Raw genomic sequence first — 18828 nt, forward strand, 5'->3', positions numbered from 1 at the left:
TGGTGTACCTCCTCAAGCGGCTGGCCAAGGCTGTGAGTCTTTGCTTGGCAGTTTCCAAGGCCTCAGGTATGGACAGCTTGCTGTATTTCTTAGGCACCTTATTTGTCGCACCTTGCTGCAACTCCGTTAGTTGGCTAACCTCCCTCCGTGCTACTTTGATCTTGCCCTCTAGCCTCCTCCTCCATGGAGGGTACTGCCCCTTGTCGCTGTTCAACTTGTAGCCAAGCATCTCACTGATCACTGTTGCCGTATTGTAGATCAGCTTGTTAGTGTCGGTAATCGTGGTTGTAGGTATTGTCCGTAGTGCTGCATTAACATCATCTAGCAGACCTTCTGAGGGAACTTCACGTAATCTTGGTAACCGGCTACGCGGGATCCAGGTTTCAAGCTTGGCCATGATCCTATTTTTCAGGTCAGTTCCTCTCGCACTCAACGATCCTTCTCCTATCGCACTTGGGGCTATGTACCCAATCTCGGGTGGGGGTGATGATATCTCCCCCCTGACCTGGCGTCCTGACTCCTCCTTGCCGTAGCATTCGTGTTGTACCTCGTCAATCTCTAGCTGTGAGAGCAGTCCCTTCTTTCGAATGTTGGAACACTGAGCTACTAGTTGTTTCGCCGTCATTGTGGATGTTGGGTATCGAAGAATCCATAGGTCCCTCATCCTATTCATGTAGCCCCTTCCGCCGGGGTTACTTGCATAGTAGCATTCCAACAACGCCCTGTTTTCGTCTCTTGCCCACCGATGCCTTCTTGTTCCAGTAGCCCACTTTTCGTCAGGGTGCCCTGGTTCCTCAACACCTGACGCGGACCTTGTTGATCCGGGCGACGTCCGAGCCGGCATGCCTTCATATTTATCTGTCTCGCTCATGTCTGCGGTAGGCTTGCTTAGCATAGGGGGTCTAGCCTTAGGACCCTTACTGGATACAGACGCCCCAGGCAGGAATCGAACTTGCGATCCTCTGTTCCAAAGGCGTGTAGTCTAACCACTACGCTATCCAGCTGCGCATATATATATATATATATATATATATATATATATATATATATATATATATATATATATATATATATATATATATATATATATATATATATATATATATATATATATATATATATATATTTGGGATTGCTGGAATTTTTTTAATAGTATTGGAGAAACTCACAAACATACAGCCTAAAAATATCAATCTGTTGTGGTCAAATGGAAAACATTTCTTACACTGAACGACATATAAAACAGGCTTTTTATGTGCGTGCTGCACACTGAGTGAATAGCCATTATTACATGCTCTCTGTCTTTGTTTCTCATAAGATACAGATACATACATTTATGCACTTGCATATAACTATGGTTTCACCATGCAGGCCCTGATGAGTTTTTGTTTGGATATGCTGTGTAGAAATGTTGTTTTTTTTTTTTTGGGGGGGGGTTTTTTGCTCTTCCATGTGTTCTCTAAAGTCTAAGAATGGCACAAAGGCAGGAACAGCAGCATTAAACTTTTTACTTGTTACCCATTTACCCACTGGTGTCACCTTAGTCTAACTGGTAAAGTTATCATTCATGGTGTGAAAGCACAGGGCTGGGTTACAGATCTTTATGTTCTGCATTAGATAAGATAAGTCAACAGTTTTTGTGCACTTTCTGTTTTAAGGCATTGTCATGCCATGGCAGGCAAAAATAACCAAATGACTTCTGCGCCATTGGCTGCACCTCTGTCTTAATGCAAATGTATGCAAATGTGAAATTCCAGAGATTTTCCAGTAACACGATGACTTTGTGGTTGGAATTTATCGGAGCTTAAATGGTGACTAAGGTTACCGTGAGAAAGCTTTTGCTTAGATTTGGCCAGCGAGACTAGAAAAGCGCTCTATAAAAGCAAGTCCATACCTGAGGATGAAGAGGCAGAGAACATACGCACGGACCCGTAATATTCAACTTAACAGAGGATCTAATGCAGACTTAATTTTTAGTCTGACCCTAGGAAATGTTTAGTGTCCTACTAAGTCATCTATAGTCTAAATTTGCACTTTGATTCACTGATTTAAAAAAGAAAAATTCCACAAAACATGATCTAAAGTTCAGCTGCTGCCTGCCATTTACTCCATAACTACATAAAACCTTATTTTGCAAATGTACAGTCTTGCATCTTTGAGATTCTGCGTCCTCTGCACATCTATGTCTGGTTGGCTCCTTGTAACAGCCAGCGCCTGTCTTCTATCGTCACATGGTTGATGGCAGTTACGCCTGGATTAGTTTTCAGTTAGATGAAAATGTGAAAGAAGAAGCAAAAGCAACTGTCACTGAGAATGTGACAGCGACTGTCAGGGCTCTGTTAATGCGCCGCTCCCTCCGCGCCCTCTCTGTAAATGTTTAGTTAAATACAGCCTCCGTTTTCCAAAAATACAACACGATAAAGCGTCCTTTGACCCCAGCTTTGAGCTACAAGGTAATGCTTCTCCATTCAGGCTCATGTGATGTTGTATGCTTTTTCATTTGCTGTTCACTTGATCATTCTTTAAGATCATTTGTATTTTTAATCAATAGATTAATTTCAAAATAAAGGCCCGTTGCTAATATGATATATTATAATTTATAATGAGGAAAAAAGTCACTTTAAACCAAATAAATAAAAAAAAAGAAATAAATCCAGGATGTGCACCATAATATTTACTGTAGTTGTTTTCTCTCTTTTTCCAGCATAGTTTTTGTCTCTGCACTAGCAAGCTTATTCTGTAGCTAGGATTGTTGTGTGTGTTTGCATGTTTGCGTGTGTTTCTGTTAAATTGATGGAGAGCTTGTTATTGTTGGTCTGGAAAGCATCCCTTGGGACTGAGAGGAGAAAGCAACCACACAGCTGAGACCACTCTCACTAAAGTCCTGTGTGTGTGTGTTGGTTGCCTCTCAAATAAATGTAGGCATAATAAGAGCTTTTGCCAGCTGAACAATCTCTCTCTCTCTCACCTCCCCTCGTCCCTTCCCGTTATTCATTTCCCAATCATCAGCACAAATATACACACATTTGTAGCTTTAGGATTACTCATTATGTCTGGTCTTTCTATTATTAGTTTTGTCATTTAAAGAATTGATCACTCCAAACAGAAAAGCCCAAACAAACCCAAAACATGCTCGTGATTCATGCCCTACTGTTGCGAGTCATACGTAGTGCTTTTAGAAGGACTGTCTGTCTGTTTTGATGAGGCATCATTTAGTCAAACTTACTGTCGCATCCAGTCGACTAACAAACCTCAAACCTGCTGCATTTGTACATTTTAAAGATGTGGCGGTTTGCGTCTGTGCTTATGTGTTACTGAATTAATATCTCTGTTACAGATTGGTCATCATATTGAAATTTATTCTGTCTTATGTATTCAAAACTAGTGGCAAAGTGACATCATGAAGGTTTAAATTTTAACGACCTGGAATTTGAATATACTGAAAAATGTTGAATACTTGGTCACAGCATGAATGAGAGTGGAAAGACATTTGCATATATTTGTGTGGCACTATGAATAATTTAATAGTTGTTTCATTCTGGTTTACCCTTGGTGCAGAAAAAAAAATGGTATGTAGGCTGTTTGTTTGAGGCTTTTTTGTTTTAAATTGTTTGTTTTGTGAACTCTATTGACCGGTAGAGGTTACCTAAGGTACGCTGATTTTCTTTGGTAATTTTATTACATAAAACCACCGTATAGCACATTAACTATAATGCTGTGTGTGTGTGAGTATACTTGGCTGACGCAGGGAAGTAGATTTCCTGAAATATCTGGTTTAATGTGGCATAAAGGAGCAGCGCCCCACCACCAACGTGCCATTACATCCCCTCCAAATCTGTGTGTGACAGCTCTCCTGGCAGTGCTAAGATTCATACCATCGTCTCGAAGAGCACGTGTGTGCGTGCGTCCTGGTTAAACATGTTGAAATGATCTTAATTTTAAGCAACTAGGAGTTTATCTTGTTTGGCACTTGACACGGAGCTGGTTTTCAGCTTTAAAAATTTAGTTGTATACTTTGTGTATGTATATATATGTATATATGTGTGTGTATATATATATATATATATATATATATATATATATATATATATATATATATATATATATATATATATATATATATATATAAGTGCAGAAAATGCTAAGTGGACACAGGAATCAACCATGTTTTGTCAGAGACACTTTTTCCAGTGCGCTCTAATTCTAGTTTTCACAACATAGAGAAGTGGGAATTTACATGGGGTTAAAATTACCGACACACATTGGATTATTTTGTGAGTACAAACTGACTCACTGTGGAATTCAGACGCAAAGGAGTTCCACCAGAGACTAATTAAGCACTTCTTCATCTTTTAGGATGCCATGTGCTTTGTGCTTGACTCATGTATATGACTTTCGGTTTGTTTTTTTCTGTGTGTTGGCTTCATCTTGGGTACTCATAACATTGTAATGCTACGTTTGCTTTTCCAGTCTGCAAAAATAAAATGCGTTGTCTCTCTTTGTAGATGACCCGACAGAAGCAGACGTGTGGTTGCTCAACAGCTGCACTGTGAAAAACCCTGCAGAGGATCACTTCAGAAACTCAATCAAGTAATGAAAAAGCACACAAACGATATGTATCCTTGTCTTGTTCGAAGGATCGTTACATTTTAATAGGAACTGGATAAAGAAGTGTTAGCTTTGCTTAGTAGGTCTTTTATATGGGGTTGTGATGGCTCATTTCTCTATCAGAAGAGTTTAAAATACAGGAAAAAAAGTAAAAAAATTTTAATTATAAGAAAAAAAGAATTAAAAAATAATATTAACACAAATTAAAAAAACTGGCATAGGTAGAATTGCTGCTCAACAGACAATCAGAAATGGTTTTCTACAAATGAATGTGTGCCAAAAAGATTTCCCCGCTGTAGCGAGTTTGTTTTGTTATAATAATTATGTCTTATATTACTAAATCTGAATCACGATCACAACTATGTGTGACAAGGGAGCACAATTCACTCATAAATAAATGAACATCTAATTGTGTTTTGTTAGAAAACGTAATCCAGGATCAATTTAACACAAATGAACTACAAAACATGGCATGTTTAACACATTTTAAGCCAAAATGCAGAAGCACTAAGTGCAGCCTTACTTCTCCCATAGGAAATAAGAAGGTAAGTAGCCCCCAGGTGCTGCTAATCAAATGCACTTGATTAAGTGATCATTAACAAGGGTGAGCACATCTATAAAAGCAGAATTTTGTCCCTTTTGCTGGTGTGGATCATTCAGATGATCGTAAAGGAAATGCGAACATTTTTTCCAGGAGCGGACATCCTGAGTTCAGAGCATGAAATTCTCATCCAAACTCCAAAAAACCTAAGAGGTACATCTGAGACTTCACAGCCTCAATTAGCATGTTAATGTACAGTTAGAAGAAGGCTGAAAAGTACTGTTTGTTTGCAAGGGTTGCCCAGAGAAAGCCTCTCCTCTCTGAAAAGAATATGGCAGCACAGCTTAGGTTTACAAAGTTCCATCTGAACAGACTACAAGACTTCTGGAACAATGTAGGTCTGGGCGATATGAGGAAAATCTAATATCACAATATATTTTTGGCTATAACACGATATATATATCACGATATTGGATTGCATTTTTTTTTTTATACAGCGCTTTTCGAGACCCTCAAAGCGCTTTACAATTCCATTATTCATTCACTCTCACATTCACACACTGGTGGAGGCAGCTACAGTTGTAGCCACAGCTGTCCTGGGGCAGACTGACAGAAGCGACGCTGCCATATTGCGCCATCGGCCCCTCTGGCCAACACCAGTAGGCGGTAGGTGACGTGTCTTGCCCAAGGACACAACGACCAAGACACACAGAGCTGGGGATCGAACCGGCAGCCTTTTAAATCACCTCCCAAAACAAATTTTATTTGCAACCATAAAGTGCCTAAAATGCACTATTGCACTGGTATACTCATTCAAATTCACCATTCAGTGTTTTTTTTTTTTTTCACTTTGAATTCAAAAAATCTGAATGAATTAAAATGTTTGGTTTTTTAAAAACATTTTATGGTTATTTTTCCCAGTCTGGTCGTGTATAAACATGCATGTGTGCCATGTAGAAGATTTTCTGGTTGGGAGGGGTAATGATGCATTTGCAGTGTGTGGGAGAAAGAAAACTCGCAGTGAATTACATGCAGACAGCTTAATGCCATGGCAGTTACTCGATGTATACTCAATGGTTACGATAAAGCCGTTTTAACCATCGTACATGGAAAAACTCGTGAGGCATCAAGTACATTCGATATATCGCCCATCCCTAGAACAAAGTGGAGATGCTGGTCATGATGCACAGTGCCATGTTTGTCAAGACCAAACACAGGCAATGAGCACGGTGGTGGAGGGCTGATGATTTAGGGGTGTTTTGCAGATTCAGGTCCTAGGCAACCTGCGGTCATTGAATCAACCATTAACTCCTCTGTATACCAAAGTATTCTAGAGAATCTTTCTGACAGCTAAAGCTTGGTCCACAGTGGGTCAAGCAATAGGATAATGATCCTAAGCACAGCAGCAAACCTACAACAGAATGGTTGAAAAAGGTGTAACGGCCCAAAGTCCAAAACTTAACTTGATTGAAATGCTATAACAGGACCTTAAGAGAGCTATGCATAAACAAATGCCTACAAATCTCAATGAACCAAGCCTAACATTTATCCACAGCAATATGAGACACTGAAAAGGTCATATGGAAACCGTTACTTTTAGTTGTTGCTAGTAGGAGGTTCTACAAGCTAGTGAATCCCGGGGTGTACTTAGAGTTTGTATTAAAATAATTGTAAATTTTGTGAGGACTAGATGGATTTTTACCATATTCTGACTAATAAAACCCCAGACTTGACAGAGGGTTTACTTTACCATGACTGTAGATCTTTAAACATCTTTAATTATTTCAAAATGTACCTTTTTACTCCAACGTGGACATAACTGTGATGCTTTTTTGCGAAAACCATTTTTCTTATGCATAATTTTGTGTGTGTGTTCTTTTTTACCCTTTTGCCCGGTGTCAATTTCCACCTACTCACTGTTCTACTGGTCTCTCTCGGCAATACACACACACACACACACACACACACACACACACACACACACACACACACACACACACACACACACACACACACACACACCTATTTGCATAAACACAGAGAAATTAAGCTAACTGTTTTGCATTTTGATTAATTTGCCTCCATCAGGGGCGCACACACCTGGCGGGTATGTGCTTTTGTTTGCGACTCAGAACTTGGATTTTGCTACTAAAGGTTTTAAGGCTTTACTTTGAGTAAGAAATCCAAATCCCAAATGATTTAAGCACACATATATGTTTTTATGTCCATATACTGCATATTATTGCATGCGGTTTTAACCTTACCATGCCAGTGTGAAGAGGGAAAGTGGAATTAATGATCCTTGTCTAACATCAAGTTAGTCGTGTGAAATTAATATACACTTGAGCTTCTCTCCTGGGGTCTCTCGAGAGAGTGCAGGTTAACACGCTTTTACTCTGACCTCAGCTGCTCCAGTGCATCAGTGGCCCACAGAGAGAACTAACAATAATCAAAAATACAACCTAATTAGATATCAGGGATTTTATTCTGGCTTAAATACTCAGAAAATTGAGAAAGATTTTAGTTATTGTTTGTTATTATGATATTCCTTTATTTTCTTTATTGCCCCTCTCATTACAAACCGACAACACACAGCATGGAGCACCAGCTGAATTTCTGCACCAGCCAAACAAAAGAGCTGAGCCCCAGTTAGCTTCACTTTGTTTTTAGATTTTACTCTTTTAGATTATTTGCATTTCAGGCTAAATCAGGCTAAAGCTTTAATTTATTATCTGCCACATTTTCATTTTGGTGGCTGAATTATTGCAATTGAATAACTTCTATCAAGGGAATATTTCAAGAGCCGAACAGTTTTACTTGGCCAACCTGATCAGTGCAATCTTCATGCTCCAGCTGTCTCCTGGTGCTCGGTTCTTTCATTCCTTTTGTTATGGCATTTTTTTTTTAAATAATGCTTCGAATTTGCCAATTGAAATGCACGAAATAACAACACACTTCAGGACTTTGAAATGTCTTCCTCGTTGATGCTAGAGTTTTTCTTAGACTGGGAAATCACCCAGCTGTAATGCTAATGCAATTAATGCTCTATTCACTGAGAAGGACAAAAACACTCACACAGAGATGCACACACGTACACAGAAGAAATGGAAAAGTTTTTCTCCCTTTCATCATTTGCAACGTGCAAGATGGAGACACAAAATGAGGGGGTACGGGATGTGAGTGAATCCAAATGCCGACATGTCGTTCCATTTTGTTCTTTTCCCCAAGAATTATTTTTTTTCTTTGCCTTCTCTTTGTATGATGGACAGAGAGAGGGGGGGAAAATGAGAGGAGGAGACAGGCACACGAGCTGCCTCGTGCTCAGTCACGCGGTAGCCCTTACGCCTGCGCCTCCTGGTACCACACACTCACACTCAGACTTCGCACACACTTGCATGGGCTGGGGCAATATTTCTGTTCAGATAGTAAGGTCCATAGTTTGTTTGGACAAAGACGGTTTTTGTAGTTTTGCCTCTCTGCAACACTGCACTTGATTTAGACCTCGGTGGATGTCAGCGAACACTGTAGCCACTTTCAGCTGTTGCTTGTTTGTGAGTCTCTGCCTTCAGTTTTGTATTTAAAAACTGAAAAGCTGTTCTGTTGGGTTCAGATCATGTGACTTGGTGTAATGTCAACCTGGTAGCCCATTTTGTTGCTTTGAGAAACTCTTGGATTGTTTTTGCTGTGGGTCGTTATCCATTTGCACTGTTCAGTTTTCCAGCATTTGTCTGAATGTGAGCAGAGTACAGTCCTACACACTTCTTAATTCATTGTGATACTTCTATCAGCACTCAGAGAATCAATCAATAGTTCCTCTGGCCTGTGCTATGCTACACATCATGAGCTTGCTCTCTCCTTCTCCATACTTTTCTCTCCCCATCAACCTGCTTCAAGTTAATCTTGGTTCTAATGATGGCCTCCTGCACGTGCATCTATTTGGGCCTCATATTTAAAATTATAGTGAAAAGCTATAAAATACAAATTCAACACTTTGGATCATCATTTGATCATTTCGTTTGCCATTAAATAACAAGGGAGCAGGCCTCATTCGGCCATTAAACTGCTTTTCTTAGGGCCTAACTTGTTGTACCAAACTGTAGGTTATTTCATTTCATATGAATTCTTAAATTCTGCTTTGTGATAAGTTGACTTGTAACCTTGATAAAGTATGTACACTACCAGTGGAAAGTTTGGACACACCTTCTCATTCAATGGTTTTTCTTTATTTCTACGACTTTCTACATTGTAGATACAAACTGAAGACATCAAGTATATAATGCAGGAGAAGAAATGGATAAATAAATCTAAATATGTCTTATATTTTAGATTCCTCAAAGTAACCACCCTTTGCCTTGTTGACAGTGCTGAAAACCCCTGGCCTTCTCTCAATGAGCTTCATGATGTAGTCACCTGAAATGGTTTTCACGTGTGTGCCTTGTCAGGGTTCATTTGTGGAACTTTTTGCCTTCGTAACGGGGTTGGGACCATCAGTTGTGTTGTGCAGAAGTCAGCTTGGTACACAGCTGACAGCCCTATTTGGCAACTGTTAGAATTCATGCTATGGCAAGAACCAATCAGCTAAGAAAAGTGAAACTCAGTCCATCATTACTTTAAAAACTGAAGGTCAGTCAGTTGCTAAAACTCACAAACTCATCAAACCCTGCAAGAAAACTGGCGCCCCAGGAAGGAAGACCAAGAGTCACCTCTGCTGCTGAGGATAAATTCATCTGAGTCATCAGCCTCAGAAATCGCAAGTTAACAGTGCCTCAGATGAGAGCCCAGATAAATGCCACACAGAGCAGACACATCTCTACATCTACTGTTCAGAGCAAACTGAATCAGGCCTTTATGGTCAAATAGCTGCTAAGAAACAACTAATAAGGAAAAACAACAAGAAACACAAGGAATGGACATTGGACCAGTGAAAATCTGTGCTTTGGTCTGATGAGTCCAAATTTGAGTTCTTTGGTGACTTCCTCATGAAGCTCATTAAGAGAGCACCCAAGAGTGTGCAAAGCAGTAATCAAAGCAAATAGTGGATATTTTGGAGAATCTGAAATATAAAACACATTTTGAGTTATTTTACACTTTCTTGTTTACTACATAATTCTGTATGTGTTCATTCATAGTTTTGATGCCTTCAGTGAGAATCTACAATGTAAATAGTCATGAAAATAATGGAAAACCATTAAATGAGTAGGTGTGTCCAAACTTGTGACTGGTAGTGTATGTGTGCATGTCTGAATTTCAACTCTTTACCAGCTAATCATTGGTGTTAAGCTGGTTTGAGCATACATTTCTGTAAAAAGTAGATAGCTAACTCACTATCCGATCTAAAAAGTGTTAGTCCAAAGGACAGCAAGAAAAGTGAAAACCAGTCCACTGTTGGAATGACTGGTAGAGAGGAGTTACTCCATAAAAAGAAATGCGTGGCCACATTTTAAGTTTAGTAAACACGATACAGGACAACGTAAAGTTATAGGCAAATATTGCTGCTTTACAAGGAAACATAGCCGACATCCTAACCTTGTCACAAAATATGCCAAGTGCCTGTCACAGGAAAAAGTGAAAGAAACCCGAGGACTTGTTAGCCACAGCTCTGCACTGCACAGGTGCCTGCTCGCTCTACTCCACATGGTAAAAATGTAATATGTTAAAAGACTTTGGCAGGAAGAGTAAAACAAATCAGAGAACTTGAGTCATAAGAAGTATAATGTGAAATATCACTTATATAAAATTAATATTCACCAGTGAAAAACAGGCCGAAATTAAAATGTGCACTGGGAAATCTGAGCAGCTGTCTACTTCAAGTGTCTTCTAATATACAAGACAGAATGGCATCTACTTGACACTCAAAGCAGCCAGTGCCTTAATTATGCAGTATTGTAGGCTTCAGCACAGTTTTATTAAAATATGAACATTTTAATATTTACTAAAGTGTCATTCGAGAGGCATTTGAGAACAGTATCACACGGGTTATTAAGGTCCTCAGTGACCTTTCGCATTGACAAAGATGAATGAGAAATGCATTATTTGTTGCGTTGTTACATTTGTTACAATCGAAGATCACTAGCGTATTGATTTTTATATAAAAACAAAGGAAAACATTAAAGGTCCCTTAATTAAACTTGGTCCAAATGTATGTACACCTATTAAATATTTCCTAAAACATAGATAAATTGATTTTTATAGGGGTAAATGTGACAGTTAATTGTGATATATAGTTGTGTACTATCATGTGTAAGAGGAAAAAGCCAAATGAACACCGGCCAAACATAAACACACACATTATCGTGGTCACACAAGTAACAAGTGTAATAATAAACGAGCTGAGGGGTTTTAAACTCAAACACAGGGGCTTTGAACAGTCTTCTATGGTGGTTTGGAAAGACACAGTGAAAAGATGGTTTATTACTTCAGGAGAACTGGGGCTTAGTTGGCATCCATGCCAAGTGTGTGTGCGATAAGGAGCTGAATTTGCGCATATGTGTATGAGGGTTGTCAGGTGGATGAATGCCCAGGCAGAGCGCTCTGTGTCTGGTGTGAAGGGTTTCCCAGTGAGAGAACGCGATCAGATATGCATGAGGTTTCTTTTGAGTCTGCAGTGTGAGCGAGTTTGTGTGAGTGCACGCACAAAATCCATTTATGGTAGATCTATAGTGAGCGCCGATAAAATGCGTGTTCGTCAAGGATGCCTAGGAGAGGTTCAGATTTATTCTGTGCTGATTATAATTGAGATTATATGAAAGCCCAAGACAGAATTTGTTTGCTTAATAATTACTTTCACTGGTGTTGCAATGCCAGCCGTACGGTTGCCCCTCAGCGTTTTCAGTTTGTGCTCGTCTGGCTCTCTCCGGTCAGCGTGCAGGGAGAGATTGGATACCTTCCAGGATCCTTTAAAAGAGTGAAGGTCTACTCCACCCTGCTGTTTACTCCTCCGGCAGGGCTTTGGCATCAGGAACTAAGTAGCATAAACTGCTAATAGAGCAGCTTCTGAATGCTAAAAAGTCAGTTAGTATGGATGTTTGGGAAAGCATGCGTGTGCATTTAAATGCCAGAATCTATAGTGTAATTCAATGTCAGAGACCTCTCAAATCAATGAATGCAGAATACATTAAAGGAGTAGTTGCTCAGCACGCTGCAATTAAACCGCTCTCCGTTGGTGTGTATTTCAGCATGTGTTGGATTTCTCCACTTGGCTGTTTCTACTAATTAGTATGATCAAGGGAATGGATGTTTAACGAATTAGAAACCAGCTCAGAGCTCTATACTTCCAAATACACCAATTCCCATATTATATTTACATTCATTTCAATATAATTTTAATATTCATGAAACAACCGCAAGAAGGGGAAAAAAAACAGTTGTTAATTGAAAAGGGGCCCACATCACACAGAATGAACTCGTGGAAGACGTCCAAAGTGTATATGTAATGTGCTTATACGGAGTATTTCTAACAGATGTGTAGGCTGGGTGTGACTTTGTGTTATAACCCTTGGCTACAGGACAGTTTACATCAGTGTTGCCTTGGCAGAAGTTTCTGTGCAAATTTAGGGCCTTTAATTTTAGACCATATGCTGCCAAAAGTAGATTGGAAAACGGAACCAAAGCTACTTCATAACTATGCTACATATCAAATATCATCCTAGTTATGGTTATGCATTGGTGTTTTGATGTGATACAAGGATGGAACATGGTTTGTTCCCCAGTATTTTTCTAATTTAATACTTGTTTATCACACTCCAGTGTTTCAGGTCATCAAACAAATTGAAATGTTAGACAAAGATAATACAAGTACTGTATTTTTCGGACCTTAAGGCGCACCGGATTATAAGGCACATTAAGCAAATCAAAACAGTCAGATAAGTCAAACTTGGAAACATGAGAACCGTTTGGAATGAATCTATTTATTTTACTTTCTCATCATTAATCGCTTTGGAAAACATTAACACGATTAAGGTTGTGGTTATGGTTATTATTAAGGTTAGGGTTGGGGCTGGAATACACGGCTGGAACGTGTGTTACCCTCGAGAGTGTCATTCTGTTCGATTCCCGTTCCTGTGGGACGCCTCGGGATGTGACAAATCGTCGGTATGTTACGCGTCTCGTAGTGCTCCGTCAATCCATCAAGCGGTGCGGCTTCGTAGTTTACCAAAGTCGTACTAAAACATTTTTTGACAGATTTTTGAGCGCCGTGTAGCACATAAAATCGGTTCAAGGTCAGTAAGCACAACCAGAATTAATACATAAGGTACACCGGATTATAAGGCGCACTGTCGATTTTTGAGAAAATTTTAAGTGCGCCTTATAATACTGTAAACAAAATGCACTTTCTAAATGAAGGTGTCGGTTATTAAGGGGAAAAGAACTCCAAACCTACATGGCCCTGTGTGGAAAAGTGATTCCCCCCCGATAAACCTAATAACTGGTTAGGCCACCCTTAGCAGCAACAACTGCAATCAAGCATTTGCAATAACTGGCGAAGAGCCTTTAATAGCGCTTTGAAGGAATTTTGACAAACACTTTTTTACACCACTGTATACAGTGAAGTTATAGGTGGTGATTATGCTCTTCAGTCCATGCAATTTAGAAAAAGTGACTTTTATTTCACTGATTTCTGATGAAACATCTACCAAGGAGAACGTACAGCATCAAAACGTTATTCTGCTCTGAGAATGAGCGGGTCTCTCGAAAACCTTGAATTACTTGCGCCGAGACCGTAGTCAATCTGATAAATCTTTTAAATGGCAAAATCTGACCCACTGATTTAATAAAGGGTTAGACAGTGACCTCAATGACTCAAGCATTCATAAATATTTCCCAAAATCCTGACTTGTTTTCCTCTAAAAGTACTTATAACTTACAGAGGTGCTGAACAGGCCTTGCCAGCATGTTATTTCGAATGAACTGAACACAGAAGTGACTGACATTAAGGCCAGAAATGTTTCCTTTTCATGAGGACATGACAACGAGGTATAAACAATCTGAAATATCTGCAGTGACCTTTAGAGCTGTTTACTAAGGGCAGTTGTTTTGTCTGTGTTCAGGCAGTACAGCAGAGATGCGGGCAAGAATTTGTGTCTGGCTGGAGAGACACACACATACACACACATATACACAGAGCTTGATGCCTTGGGCTGGTTTTGGTAGAAACCCAGGGATTGGCATTTAATCTGTCAGTTCTGCAGGGCATTAGCCTACATTTTTGGGTACACACAGACACAAAAATAGAGAGGGAGAGATGGACGGATGGACAGACGGGGGAGAAACGATGGGAGAGTGTAGCCGAGTTCAGGCATCCTGTTTTGGCCTCACTGAGCCCAGGGCTGTGTGAGAACCACACCGAAGCTGGGACTGACCCCAACCTGACCTTGTTTTAACATCTGCATAGTTGGAGTATACTTGAGTTTTCAGTTTTCTTCTATTTTTATAATATGTTGGTTTGTCGAGTAGAGAGAAGATTATCTGCTATTGTTGAGATTTTGAGTGATATTACTGCCCCCTATTTCTGTCCTGCTTTTTGTGGATTTATATCATTGTGAACCATACACATTATTTTTCAGAATGTAGTCATAATTTCCTTTTTTAAGTTTGCTAAGAGAGTCCTTGAAATTAAAAGGGCACGCACAAATGAAAAACAGACTGCACCTAGTAATTCATGAGCAGTTCAAGTGGCTTTGGCTATTTTGCACTATGTTATCTGCCTTGTTCTGCTTCTTTCTTCTCTGTTGCTTCATATTCATTTTGAGGTTATATGAAACTAGTGGTCAAAACAAGCTCAAAGTGGATATCTGATATTTTATAGGCCCTGCCAACACAATAGCTATGTCATAATATTCTCATTAAATGTAATACATATTAAATCTTATTAAAGCTGTTCATAATACTGATAGGTTCCTCTTCTTACAACTTTACCTTAACAATACACCTTCCACTCCATGACCCCAGCGTCTTGGGAATAGCTCTAGCTTTGACCTGATTGACTTAAGTGTGACTTAACTGGACACGTAATCGGGTCATTATCTGTCATCCTAGCCTTATCCTTTTCAAATGACTTACCTGCTGTCAGGCTAGGTTTGGTACTTATCCTAAGACATTCAGCCTTAACAACAAACAGTCAGCTCCAATGTTTGTGGTGCAAGCAACGCTTTAAGTAGAGTAACAACCTTAGCATTTTTAAGCTTGTTTATCAGAAAAGGTCATGGGCTTCTCAAGCATCAGAAGGGATGAGTGTAATTTGATAAAAAGCTAAAAATATTAGCTCCCTCTTCCTTTTAGAGGTGACTTTTCTTGGCTTGCTTAAAAACATTAAGTAGAAGGCGCTTTCATTTCCACTGCCAGTTAAAGTCCATACCAGTTTAGTCTTGCAATGTCATCTCAGAGGTTGTTTGTTGTTTCTCAGGATACACAATTTCTGTAGAGAGAGAAATGTAGTTCAACCAGTTTAGAAATGATCATTAGAATCATTTTAAATCAGTGGAGAACAATAAACATATTCAAGTTGGACATGAAGTGCTCTGACATCAATTTAACAGTCTTGGCTTAGTTTGGGGGATTGTGACTAGTTAAAGGGCAAAGTGCCAAAACATGAAGTCCTAACATGTAGGGTTTCTGCCTGTGTACTGCAAATCCGATTACCTGCCAGCTATAAACTAAACAACACTTCCCCGAGATCCATATGTGAAAATATGTGGTAGACGGCACATTTAGTCTTCCCTCCTGTTCCTGAGTTGGTGCATTAAAGCATGGCCAAAAAGTATTTTTGAGGTTACCTTTGACCTTTTGGATATGAAAGGCCAAAAACATGTTTTCCATGATCACAGGGATATTTCTGGATCACCAACTTCTTATTAGTTATTGGCTTCCTTTGAACGCTTGCCCTAAATTATACAATTCTAATAATTACCATTAAAATAAATTCTGGAGGTGTTCCCCATTCATGAGACTGGTCCCAGTGTCGTTTGCTGCAGAGACTTAAGAAACATTTATCGCTGCATGGAAATGAGGTAACCCCTTAATCTGTGCTCTCCCACAGGTGTAGCCTGTGTTATTCTTTTTATGTTTGAAGTGGGAATTATACTCCCATACCTCTCCTTTTCTTCTCAGCAATAGGCTTTAAAAAGACATAGGAAGAACCACACTTGATGTTCTTTGCGCCACACAGGATCCACTGAGGAGGGTGGGCAGTGAACCAGCTAACTGACTGACGTCAAACTCGCAGTTAACTTGACTCCAAACTATTTTTAAATACGGCGTGAGGAAGTGAGAGAAGCCTTCAGATGCAGAAGTTGCCAGAGGAAGAGACTGATGTCTGAACCAATACTGGACTTAAAGTGATCATTTCAGAAATGGAGCCAAACTGATCAATATTAAGCTTCTTAAGCAACCTGCCATCAAGCTTTTCCTGATTTGCAAAAAGCTTTTGACCAGGTTTAACTCGCCGTGAGCCTATGGTTTCGAGGTGTGGTGCATGCGTCCACACTGTGGGCCTCCCTCACTGCAGCGCCTCTCCTGAATCAATAACCTCTCATCATGCAACCAGATCTTGATAAACATGACTTTACTCCAGCTTGATTTTGCATCTGTGTGTTCTTTGTATGCACTCATGTTTTCATGTTATTGCATCTAAATGATTTAAGTGTTGGTAATTACATTTAATAGGAAATATGGTGCTTGTTTAAGCAGTCGTGGAGAATAATTAATAAAATTACAAACTAATGGATGCACTTCAAATCTTCTTAAGCTTTTATCTCAAACTGAGCAAAAGCTCAAGTCTGCTGGAAAACAGATATTTATTTTTGTGTGTTTTGTTGCGTATTTCAAGTGATGTGTGCGCATGAGTGATCCCTTAAACGAATGGCTGCATAATCACAGCCTGTCACATTGTTGCTGGCCTTATAAGGCCTTCTTGAATAGCAATCACAAACAACTCCCGCCTTTCATCTGTTCAGACGGCTGAGCTCTTAAGGCACCCTACTGGGCTCCTGCATTTTTGCTGATCCCCGATTGTGGATTTAAGCCATAAGAGACCAAGTTAATATAGATTTGAAGATAAATGGAGGACCTTTCACTGTGGTGTTTTACGAGTAAATGGTTTCCATAGTTAAATCTCAAGTTGAATTCAACTTTTTGTGAGTTAGTTGGTTTAAAAAGCTTAAAAGAATCTCTTACCCATATTCAGGGTCTCTGCAATCATGTTGATTATTTAATTTTGTATAGGACGGATGTGACGAAGACGAAACCAAAGAGTAGGAAATAATATACAGAAAGGAAGAGGGAAAATTGGATAATGACCTTTTAAATGTATATTAAGCATTGTGCCTACTCAAGTTATTAAAAAGTGAGGGGGGGGGGGCTCAGGCCACAATTTGGTAAGATTAAAATTAAAGCAGAACTGTAGGCCCATATGTTTTCTGTCATTGGTGGGAGGGTTGCATTTCCCACTGCAGTTTTAGATAAGGGCTTTAAACATCTGTGAGAGGATGAGTCTGGGAATGGGATAGTCTGGATTGACTTGGATAAAGAAATAGCGAATGGCTAGGCAGGGCTCCATCCATATCCGCGAGTTTTCCTGAAAAGCGGAGTATTCTTTTAAATGACAGGAATTTGGCTCCAAAACATACAGTTTATGTGCGTTAATAGGCTTGAAACTGGATTGTAGGTTTTATTTTATTTTTTTGATAAGCAAAACTTAACAGTGCCTGGAGAAAATCTTATCAGTTTGTAAAAATGGAATTAAAACACGAAGTAACCTCTTCCTTTAATATTCTGTTTATTTCTCGTGAATATCTACTACTTCGCTGCTTTTGCACTACGTTTGAAACAAGTTACTAAAAGAGTGATTCTCTGGGTGACATTTTGCTTGCATAATTTCGGTCCAGTTGTCCCTTTAGAGAAAAGAGTCGCTTGCAGTTGTTCTGATTGTAACTTTTGTCCAAATGGTTTCTTTAACTTCACTCATTATTGGAGTCGTACCCTCTCAGATGACAGTCCCTCCATCTGTAGGGCTCGAAAGGGGTCACTGACTGGTTTGAGCATGAAGGCGATGTTAATCAACCTTACAAAATGACCTACAGAGGGCTCCTCGTGTGCATGTTTCTGACCTAAAAGACTTCATGAGGGTGGCACAAGGGCCTCACTTCCTGCAGAGGAACTTGCGCTTACAGAGCTGCTCGACTGGCATCTACCAGAGAGCACCAGAGCTGCCGATGGTTTCTTGTTCTTTTCTTTTTTTATATATAAATTTTTTTTTTCAAGTAACGGACATAGAAGCTTATTTAAAAAAATTTTAAGCAGCATGGCTGAATATAAAGTTTTACATGCAAAACACTGTTTACAAGTGGTCAAGTGTGTCCCCTCTGGATGCATGGCACATTTCCATAATAGTCAAACTCATCCCATGCGTTTGTGAGCATATCTGGAGTCATTGCAGCCACTGCTGTTTTTATTTAACACACCGACAACCACATAAAAACTCACGAATCCCTTTTTTCTGTTTTGGTTGTTACCGGTGAACGGCTGCGAAATTAAAGCACTTTGAAATCGTATGGTTCTTTTTTAAAATAAATACTCTGTATATATAGTATATCGTTCCGATTCACCATACTGTGTGCATTTACTCACTGTGACAGGATTGCCACTGCTTTATGCAAACTGCTTTTTTTTATGTTGTTCTGGCA

The 18828-nt window shown here is 39.5% G+C and overlaps 1 protein-coding gene across 1 annotated transcript in view; it reads left to right on the plus strand.

The window, feature by feature from the left end:
* The window catches only part of cdkal1 (CDK5 regulatory subunit associated protein 1-like 1), a 259922-nt gene that overhangs the window by 38474 nt on the left and 202620 nt on the right, over positions 1-18828 (plus strand). Inside the window, exon 4 of the mRNA XM_085422313.1 lies at positions 4506-4590. Coding sequence (XP_085278439.1) covers positions 4506-4590 — 85 coding nt within the window. The remainder of the gene's footprint in view (positions 1-4505; positions 4591-18828) is intronic.

This window comes from Rhamphochromis longiceps, linkage group LG11, assembly GCF_057381845.1.
Source record: "Rhamphochromis longiceps isolate RC_006_pf linkage group LG11, R_longiceps_female_GT1.1, whole genome shotgun sequence".
Taxonomy (NCBI): domain Eukaryota; kingdom Metazoa; phylum Chordata; class Actinopteri; order Cichliformes; family Cichlidae; genus Rhamphochromis; species Rhamphochromis longiceps.